Here is a 10746-nt window from a genome sequence, read left to right as displayed (position 1 = left end):
CCAGCCACTCAGGACCGCCTCCCAATTGAGTGTTAAAAACAGTACAGCATTAAATATTAAAAACTTCCCTAAACAGGACTGCCTTCAGATGTCTTTTAAAGAGAAGATAGCTGCTTATTTCCTTCACATCTGAAGGGTGGGCGCCACTACCAAGAAGGCCCTCTGCCTGGTTCCCTGTACCCTCGCTTCTCACAATGAGGGAACTGCCAGAAGGCCCTCGGTGCTGGACCTCAGTGTCCGGGCTGAACGATGGGGGTGGAGACGCTCCTTCAGGTATACAGGACCGAGGCCGTTTAGGGCTTTAAAGGTCAGCACCAACACTTTGAATTGTGCTCGGAAACGTACTGGGAGCCAATGCAGATCTCTCAGAACCGGTGTTATGTGGTCCCAGCGGCCACTCCCAGTCACCAGTCTAGCTGCTGCATTCTGGATTAATTGTAGTTTCCGGGTCACCTTCAAAGGTAGCCCCACGTAGAGCGCATTGCAGTAGTCCAAGCGGGAGATAACTAGAGCATGCACCACTCTGGCGAGACAGTCCGCGGGCAGGTAGGGTCTCAGCCTGCGTACCAGGTGGAGCTGGTAGACAGCTGCCCTGGACACAGAATTAACCTGCTGAATCAGAGCTGAAGGAGACTGTCCACATGAGCCTAGCTGAAGAATGGGCTGCCTTTGTTTGCACTGTAGCCGATCAGATCCCTAAAGCAAAGCTGGTGTAGCAATGGCGCATGGGGGCCTTGGATTAGTGGGCAGTGGAAAGAAATTTCCCAGCGTGCCACTCTTAGCACCACAGAAGGTGGAGCAGCAGGTATACGGCAGGCGCTTCTGGAGGCTATATGCTGCCTTACGACATCTCACGTCCCTAGTCCATCTGATTTAGCACCATCAGTGGCAGCACCTCTCAAATCTGGCTCTAGCGTGCTCAGGCTGCTGTTTTGCCACAGGCTGCTGCGTTAGGCTTGTGCAGCATCATGCAAAGCCTACTCCTGGTTGCACTGAATTCTCCCCACCAAAAGCTGCTGCATTCCCCCTTAAATAGGAAAAAAAAGCAGCTGCGGCAATAAAACCAGGGAAGGAAGGGCAGGCAACCCCTGCCCCCTTGTGGGCAGAAAGGGAATTAGCACCAGGGCAATGCTGCTGTCAAAACGGGCAGGTCTTTCGAACCGGAGCATGCATTGCAGTTAAAATGCCAGACTTGGTTTCCATTCTGCAGCTCGCGTCTGGGGAAGGCGAACAGGTGTGTAAGGGGAGAGGGCTTTTGACATGGGAGAGAGCAACCCACAGCCAGCCCCTCCCAATAGAAGGAAATCAGATGGCCAAGCAGGTACACCCCCTGTTAACATGCCACAAATCAAGCCAGGTGTATTTTGCAAGCATTCAGGTGCACTGTTATCTGTTTCGCTGCTGTTCTGGTAAGGACTGTGAGCAAGGATCCGGCAGGAGGCAGAATGTGCACTGGAGGGGGGACCCCCCCATATGCAAATAAGCTGGGCAGGGGGTGTCACAAAAGCCACAGCTCATAGTGCTAGTGAGCAGAGGAAGACATTTTTTAGCCAGTTCAGCTTTGTTTCAGGAACTCGTCTCTTTCCCAGTAGTCTCGGCTTAGTTGTCCCCCACCTTCGCCACCCAGGCTGCTTTGTCAAAATGGCAGAGGGTGGGCGGGGGGGGCGGGAATGTGGTGGTCCCAAAATCTGTGGCTGAGAAACTCTGCCTTAGTTCATCTTTTTGCACCAGGAGCGGGGTTTTCCCCTTTCTCTTTTTGTAAAATACCCTTTCGCGTCCACCCCTGCGCTAAGCTCTCACACCCGTGGTGTTTTTAGCCAAACACAAATAAACGACAAACGTGAAAGGAGAGGGACATATTTCTCCAAACCAGGACCTTCACCTGAGAAACCAAGAGGAAAGGGGATTCTTCCTTGCCGGGGTACGCTCAACAGACTCCCCTTCCCCCCTTTTTAAGCGTTAAGAGGCTTTCGCCAAAATCGAGCGTTGGGATCAGAAATCCCAATTCCTGCCTTGTCCGTCCGTGCTCACGATCTCTCTATCTCTCGCTTCCCTCCCCGCTCCCCCCCCGATACACAGACCCATCTGACAGAGACACGTGTTAAGTGCAAATGTAAACATTTCTCGTTATAAATTAAAAAATAAATAAATTACTTGAAAAGTGCAGTGCATGTTGGTGCCAGCAGGGGAGAAATGGAGCAGGTTTCCCCCCCCATTCCACCATTGGAATGGGCCACATCAAGAGTGTGTGTGTGTGTCCGTGTGTGTGTGTGTGTGTGTACACATATATACAGTATGGGAGGGAGGAAGGAAGGAAGGAAGGAAGGACTGTTGGAAGAGAAGAGGGCTTGTTGCGCTCAGGCTTTGGTTGTTACTTTTGGGGAGGGCTATATTGGGGGCAAGGGGAAGGAAAACAACTTATTCCCAAGCTCTGGGTAGGGGGAGGTTTCCGTGCTGACTGTGGCCCAAACATGCATTGAGTCCAGATCAGAAACAGTCTGGCACCTGGAATGTGCCTGGTCCAGCTAAGATGTTTGAGCCTTGCCAGTGCGCCGAGAGCTCCTTGCTGCTTCCTTTGGTAGAAGAACGCACCATTCCCCAGCCTGGGTCTTCTCTCTCTGCCCACGGGCCCATCGCTTACTCCCTGGGCCTGGTTAGAGCTCGTTGGTCCTCAGCCGGGGCCCACAATGTCCAGGACTCATGAGGCAGCAGAACAGAAGGGATTGACTCTGCTTTCTGTGTGTATCGAAGGCCTCTCCTGCTTAGTTGCGGGGCCGACGGCTGCAGGGTTTGCGTGTCCGTTTGTTCCACGTCTCCAGCTGCCCCAAGTGAAAACTGCAAGCCCCGGTGGCAGGGAAGGGGCCCTCGACCCCACAACCAGTCCAGAAGAAGGCAGGGACGGGACGCAGGGGTGAGGCGCACTGGCTTTCCTTCCAGAGATTATGAGATATATAGATTTATATAGAGCTTTTATAGATTATTTATATAAATATCTGGGGAGGTGGTCGTGGTGCAGGGAAGGGCCAGGGGTCTGTACAACCTGGGGAAGGAAAAGCCAAACGGGTGCAATCACAAACTGGGCATGTCCTGAAGTCTCTGCATCTCCCCGCTGCCTGAATGGTCCAGTTCGGCACTGTCGCAGTCCGAATCCTCGTAGGCAGCAGCGTCCTGGAAGGAGAGGGAGAGTGTGAGGAAATCGGGGCATGTGGAGAAATAATGCCCAATAATATAATAATAATAATTTATTATTTATACCCAGCCCACCTGGCTGGGTTTCCCCAGCCCCTCTGGGTGGCTCCCAACAAAATACTAAAAACAGGATAAAACATCAAACATTCAAAACTCCCCTATACAGGGCTGCCTTCAGAGGTCTTCTAAAAGTCAGATACAGTGGTACCTCTGGTTACAAATGCTTCTGGTTATGAACGCTTCAGGTTACGATCTCTGCTATCCCGGGGGTAGCTGCTCCTGGTTGCGAACTTTGCCCAGGATACGAACGGAAATCGTGCGCAGTGGAAGGCCCCATTAGCAAAAGCGCGCCTCAGGATAAGAACGGTTTCAGCTTAAGAACGGCCTCCGGAACGAATTAAGTTCGTAACCAGAGGTACCATTGTAGTTGTTTATTTCCTTGGCATCTGAAGGGAGGGCGTTCCACAGGGCGGGTGTCACTACCAAGAAGGCCCTCTGGTTCCCTGTAACTTCGCTTCTTGCAGTGAGGGAACCGCCAGAAGGCCCTCGGCGCTGGATCTCAGTTTCCGGGCTGAACGATGGGGGTGGAGACGCTCCTTCAGGTATACAGGACCGAGGCTGTTTAGGGCTTTAAAGGTCAGCAACAACACTTTGAATTCTGCTCAGAAATGTACTGATCAGAAATGTACTTTCAAGACCGGTGTTATATGGCGACCACTCCCAGTCACCAGTCCATCTGCCGCATTCTGGATTAATTGTAGTTTCCAAGTCACCTTCAAAGGTAGCCCCATGTAGAACGCATTGCAGTCCAAGTGGGAGATAACTAGAGCATACACCACTCTGGTGAGACAGTCTGCGGGCAGGTAGGGTCTCAGCCTGCATACCAGATGGAGCTGATAAACAGCTGCCCTGGACACAGAATTGACCTGCGCCTCCATGGACAGCTGTGAGTCCAAAATGACTGGCTGCACACCTGGTCCTTCAGGGGCACAGTTACCCCATTCAGGACCAGGGAGTCCTCCACACCCGCCCGCCCCCTGTTTCCCCAAAACAGTACTTCTGCCTTGTCAGGATTCAACCTCAATCTGTTAGCCGCCATCCATCCTCCAACCACCTCCAGATACTCACACAGGACCTTCAATGCCTTCACTGGTTCTGATTTAAAAGAGAGGTAGAGCTGGGTATCATCTGCATACTGATGAACACCCAGCATGAGGCCACCTGTGGCCCTGAATTGGGCTGCAAGGAAGAAGCTTTAACCAATGCTCTACTGGATCAGGCCCATCCCTCATCCAGCATCCTGTTCTTACAGTGCCCAACCAGATGTCTGAGGAACGAACGCAAGCAGGACATCATTGCAACAACACTCCCCTCAATCTGGTATTTAGAAGCATACCGCCTCTTGATGGTAGAGACAGAGCATAGCGGTCATGACTAGTAGCCACTGATAGACTTATCCTCCTTGAATGTATTTAATCCTCTTTCAAAATGGCCATCGTTGCCCCTTGTGGATATGAGTTCCATAGCTTAACTATGCCCTGCATGAAGAAGTTTTTGTCTGTCCTGATTCTCCCGACATTCAGCTTCACCGGATGTTCAAACGTTGCTGTGAGAGAGGGAGGAAACCTTTTTCTGCCCACTTCCATCATACCAGTGCATACTCATCATTAAAGCTGGGATGGGGGACCTGGGACCTTCCAGATGCGACTGTCCCTAGTGAGCCCAGGGCTGACGTGATTTGCAGCCCAGCAACCTCGACGCGGGTGGCGCTGTGGGTTAAACCACAGAGCCTAGGACTTGCCGATCAGAAGGTCGGCGGTTCGAATCTCCGCGACGGGGTGATCGCCTGTTGCTCGGTCCCTGCTCCTGCCCACCTAGCAGTTCGAAAGCACATCAAAGTGCAAGTAGATAAATAGGTACCGCTCCGGCAGGAAGGTAACCGGCGTTTCCATGCACTGCTCTGGTTCACCAGAAGCAGCTTAGTCATGTTGGCCACATGACCTAGAAGCTGTATGCTGGCTCCCTCGGCCAATAAAGCGAGATGAGCACCGCAACCCCAGAGTCGGCCACAACTGGACCTAATGCTCAGGGGTCCCTTTACCTTTACCTTTAACCTCAAGAGGGCAGCAGGATCCTTTAAAGCAAACATTCCACACCCAGAAAAATGATACCAAGCTAATCTTGCATGTGATCCACATTTAGGTTTCTTCTGCTAGGCACAGGGAAGGGCAAAGGGTTTGTCAGGGAGAGGGGTTGAACGCTGGCAATCTCAGTTCTCTTTTTGGTTTAGGAATTTCCCCCCAAAAGGCGGCCCTCCTAAGCAGCTTGAAATTTAATAATGTAAAAATAAAATAGTGAGCCAATCCACTCACGAGGCTGAATTCTGTCCGCTTCCACGTTTGCTGATGGTGCAGTCTTAATGCACATTAACAACAGACCAGAAGCTACCAAAAGCAGTAGGTGCAGGAACAGGCAATGGCCTCTTGGGTTGCAGGTAACCTACATTTTGGGCTTTCCTGCACCAGTAAAAGTGACCTCGCAGCCTTCTCAAAGCTCCTGCATCGCCCAGGTTCACCACCAGGGGGAAACCCACAGGCAAAACAAAGTCCCGGCAGCTGAAATGGATGCCAGCACCCTGCCATTCTGGCACTGCACCCACCTCTCCAGGGTTCTGTTCGGCACTGAGCTGGCGTTTGACAAGCTGGATGGCCGCTTCCTTTTCGGACAGCCCATCCGAGTGCCCCAGGATGTCGTCGTCCGAGCGCTCGGCATCCAGGCGTTCGTCTGTGTTGGTGCTGGCCACATCTGGCGTGCCGCCGCTGTGGGATGCTGTGGTGCCCTCGCTGGCAGTGCCCTCCTCGCCATCCCCATCGGAGAAGTTCTCGGAGCTGAAAGTGGAGAGCGACTGCCGCTTGCTCATCGCCTGAGGCCACCTGGGTCAGGAGAGAGAAAATATGAAGCCCTCTGGCAACATGGACCCATCTGATGTGTGGCAATGGGGGTGCCAGGCTAGTCAACCTCACTGGCCTCCAACTCACCCACTGTGGCCAAGGCCAGATTTAGGTTTGATAAGGTCCTGATCTACTGAAGGTAAAGGTAAAGGGACCCCTGGCCATTAGGTCCAGTTGTGGCCGACTCTGGAGTTGCGGCACTAATCTTGCTTTATTGGCTGAGGGAGCCGGCGTACAGCTTGACTAAGCTGCTTCTGGCGAACCAGAGCAGCGCACGGAAACGCCGTTTACCTTCCCGCCGGAGCGGTACCTATTTATCTACTTGCACTTTGACGTGCTTTCGAACTGCTAGGTTGGCAGGAGATTACTGAAGGTAATGGGGCCCTTTATATGTCCAGCCGTCCTTTGTCAACTACAAATTGTCACTGTTTTTTGTGTTGAATATATGCTACACAGTCATACCTCAGGTTACAGACGCTTCAAGTTGCGCGATTTCAGCTTGTGCACCGCGCCGAACCTGGAAGTACTGGAGCAGATTACTTCCGGGTTTCAGTAATTGCACATGCGCAGAAGCGCTAAATCGCGCTTTGTGCATGCGCAGAAGTGCCGAATTGTGACCCGCGCATGCGCAGACACAGCGCTGCAGGTTGTGGACGCTGCGGGTTGCGAACGTGCCTCCCGCACGGATCACGTTCGCAACCCGAGCGCCCACTGTCTGATAATTTATGGACCCAATAGGTATCTCAAGCCATTTGCACATAACAAATAGGAGCCTACACAACACAAAACAACATTGCTGTATATAGGTTTTTGGGTTTTTTTTTTAATCTTATATTTTGGAAATGGACATCCAGGTTTTTTTTCGTTTAAAATTTTTTGGGGCCCCCAAGAGAGTGGGGCCCTAAGTTATAGCTTGTTTAGCTTATACGTAAATCCGGCACTGACCGTGACCCATGGTTAGAGATGGGAACTGGAGTCCCACAAAATGTGGAGGGTACCATGTTGGCTACATCTCTGAGCTATGGGATGGCTGCACCCAGGGAATGGTTTCCTGGTTGTCTAAGCGGTTTGCCCATTGAACGGACTGCCTTGGAAGATGCAGGTCATCCGATTTTAAAACGGACTCATGAGTATTATACATAGGTAAAAGAGGATTTCCTCTATTCAACTTTTTTGAGGAAAGGTTATAATCGTGTATAAAAGTCAGAGCAGAAATTGGTACAGTGGTACCTCGTGTTATGTACTTAATCCGTTCCAGAGGTCTGTTCGTAACAGGAAACCGCTCGTAACATGAGGTGCGCTTTCGCTAATGGTGCCTCCCGCTGCTGCCACACTGCCAGAGTGCAACTTCTGCTCGCAACCTGGGGCAAAGTTCGCAAGAAGGGGCATCTACTTCTGGGTTAGCGGACCATGTAACCTGCAGCGTTCGTAAGGGGGACGGTACGTAACACGAGGTACCACTGCACTTGTTCATGCAATGTGAAGGGAGAAGGGATGAGTGGATTTTGAAATGAAAATTGGAAAAGATATTGTACTTGGGACAGCAACGAGGGGAGGAAATGAATCGATTTACAGTGGTACCTCGGTTTTCGAATGTAACCTGTTTTGGAAGACTGTTCGACTTCCAAAACGTTTGAAAACTGAAGTATGAATTTCCGGAAGCATTTACACCTGGAAAACTCATTACGGAAGCTGCGTGGCATGTTCGGCTTTCGAAAAGCCGGCCTTCGAAAACTGAGTTTTCGGCGTTCGAAAGCCAAAACTATCAATGTCCGAGACGTTTGAAAACCGAGGTACCACTGTATTTCAGTCACTGACCAGAGTGCCAGAGGGAGGAAAAAAGAAAGAACATATGGAGGTGGAAAGTCAGCTTTTAAATTTGTATTGAATTTGTATTAATTTGTTTTTTTAAAAAGAGGAAGGAAGGTGCAGGCCATCCATCAAAGGTTTTTCAGCAGATGCTGAATGGCCACTTCACCTATCAAGAACAATTATCTCCAGCAGGGAATTTTTACGGAGTGAAGCCGCATAGCCGTTGCCGGAGAGCGCTGACTTTTTCCTGCGGACAATTGGACTCTAAACAAGTACCCGTGAGTAGAATGGAAAATTGGGCTAAGAAACACTTTAATTTGGCACTCAGCGGGAAGGTTCTAAACAGGAAGTCTGCCTTCCGCTTTTGTAAATAGTCTGAAGCAAAAATCGTGCAAGCCAAAGTCCGGAAAGTTGCACATAAAGGTTTTTAATTCCTCCTGTTTTGATCATCTAAACCCCTCTTGGAAGCAGGAGTAAAGAGGGGAAATTTGATTGTTCGAGCCTGCAGGAGAGAGAGTAAAGAAAGATAAATTTCCACCGTCTCAAACCTGGGAACGGGGTGTCAGAGACGGAGATTTTTGGTGGTTCATTGACTGTGAATGAAACATCTTTTGACAGTTAGTTGAAGAAGAGAAACAAATTGATTCCAATGTTGCCTTTTGCATTTAAAAGAAACAAAAAATCTGAAAAATGAAAGTAATTTTGCTTTGTTGGATCTGCTTTTAAAAGATGGATACAAATAGAAATTGCCTCTTCTAGAGGGAGCTTGTTAAATTGTTGCTGGAGTCGTTCTGGGGATTTTACAGCTGTGGAGATTTGGATCATGGGACCAGACTGTGACCTTGAACAAAAATGTGTTTGGAAGACGTTTTGGTGCTTGCTTTTTGCAAGACAAGTGCTTTGTTGGAGCAGATGCATGAGAAGATGGATTTGATGACTGTTGCAGTCAGAAACTTTGGACAAACAGTGAATATGTATACAGAAACCATCCAGGAGCCAACTCAGGAACCTGTTTTGATAGAGCAAGTGCAAACGCAGAAGATAATGGAGGAGGCTGCTGTTGAACCTCAAGTAACACAAATGGAGAGGCCCGAGGCCCTACAGGAGCATAAGCTATTGTTGTGGAAGGCTGAATTCGAAGTGGGCCAGGGGGGGTCTGGAGTTGTGGGGCCCCTTAAGTTTGGAGGGACTTTGAAACATGCTTTTAAATACTTTCTGGACTACACTGTTGACTGTGGGGAATGGGACTGTGGGGAATGGGCCGATCTGCTGAGGAGAGATGGAGATATTTTTGAGTTGGAACATCCCCGAGACCTACTCTTCAATGAGAAAGGAAAGAAATTAAGAAAGAGATCTACAAAAGACAAGGTAAAGTGCAAGTACAAACAAGAAGAAGACCTGCAGAAGGGACATGGAAAAGACTTAAGAGCCTCGGATGTAAGATTACCAGGTTGATGGACTAGATGGAATGGACAGTAAGGACTGACATAACCCGAGACCAGGAAGAAGAGACGCTGGAGGAAGATTGGAAGAAAACTTTTAAAAATTTATTTTGGGAATTAGTGTAAAATTAATGAGTATTAGGAAAAATGTTGGAATGAAAATATTTGGCTTTAGCAGAAATGTTATAAGGAATTATGTATAAATAAATATTAAGTTTTAAGTCTTAAGGTATTTTTGGGAAGATAAGGTTAAAATAAACCAAGGTAAACTGAATGACAGAATATAGTGAAAGATGGAAAGGATTTGTTGAGTTAATTAATAGGTTAGACTGTTAAGACAAACTATTTTTTAAAAAAAATTTGAGAAGGATGGAAAGAATTTGCTGAAATAAATAACTAAACTAGAATACAAAAAGGGAGGTGTGAGGAGGTCGATGAAACAAGTTAATGAAAGATAAAGATATGGAATATTGTGTTTTTATTGTTATTGTTCTATTGATTTTTATGTTTTTTTTTTCTTTCTTTTTCCCTCTTTTAAGTATTGTTACATATGTTTTGAAAATTTTCTTTTGTTGTTGTTGTTTTCTTCTTTTTTCTTTCTCTGTAATTTTTGAAACTTCTAATAAAAAAAAATAATTATCTCCAGCAGGGAACAGGCACTCACAACCGGTGCACAACTGACAGATGATTTCAGCTGAGGGTTGGGGAAGAATGGCCTTGTGGGTCAAACTCAATGCCTTGGCTGGCTTGTTAGCTTGGTTATTGCGTTGCAGGGCGTTGGACTAGATGACCCTTCCAACTCCACAACCTTATGATTCTAAGACTGGCTCCTGGGCCAGAGGTTACCCCATTCCTGAGGTGCACTAATGACACAAAATAAATAAACAACAGGAGCCTGCCAGATGAGTCCAAAGCCAGTTGTGTGAAGACATTTCTTTCTCCTGTCCTGAATCAGCTTCATAGTAATGTCTGATCTACTGTTGCACAGAGATTGATTCTATTGTGTGTGGGGGGACGACGACTCAGGGCTAACCACCCCCATCTTCCACCAGTCGTACTGGGCTAACCCAGGCAAACACTCACCTTTGCCGGAGAGGGAGCTCGACTTCGCTGTCTACCTCGCCTTCCTCCTCCTCCGAGGAGACCCCGCGCTTCTGAGCCGAGAAGAAGAGAGAAAAAAGGAACTATGTCATGGCTAAAATGAGACTGGAGTAAACAAAACCCACCAACCTCCAAGATTCTTAAAAAAACCATATTCCACCATTTTCAGTGCTATTGCAGCAGCTAGACTGCTGACTGGGAGCGGCCCCCGGGACCACATAACACCGGTCTTGAAAGACCAACATTGGCTC

General features: G+C 48.7%; 1 protein-coding gene across 1 annotated transcript in view; it reads right to left on the bottom strand.

Moving 5' to 3' along the window:
* Nucleotides 1–2210: 2210 nt before the first annotated feature.
* MAP3K12 (mitogen-activated protein kinase kinase kinase 12) overlaps nt 2211–10746 on the bottom strand; it is a 109134-nt gene continuing 100598 nt past the window's right edge. The window contains exons 12-14 of the mRNA XM_079966672.1: nt 10478–10548; nt 5849–6122; nt 2211–3168 (exon numbers count right to left, since the gene is read on the bottom strand). Coding sequence (XP_079822798.1) covers nt 3070–3168; nt 5849–6122; nt 10478–10548 — 444 coding nt within the window. The 3' untranslated portion in view covers nt 2211–3069. The remainder of the gene's footprint in view (nt 3169–5848; nt 6123–10477; nt 10549–10746) is intronic.

This window comes from Podarcis cretensis, assembly GCF_951804945.1.
Source record: "Podarcis cretensis genome assembly, chromosome: 2".
Lineage (NCBI taxonomy): Eukaryota > Metazoa > Chordata > Lepidosauria > Squamata > Lacertidae > Podarcis > Podarcis cretensis.
This window is presented reverse-complemented; position numbering and strand designations above follow the sequence as displayed.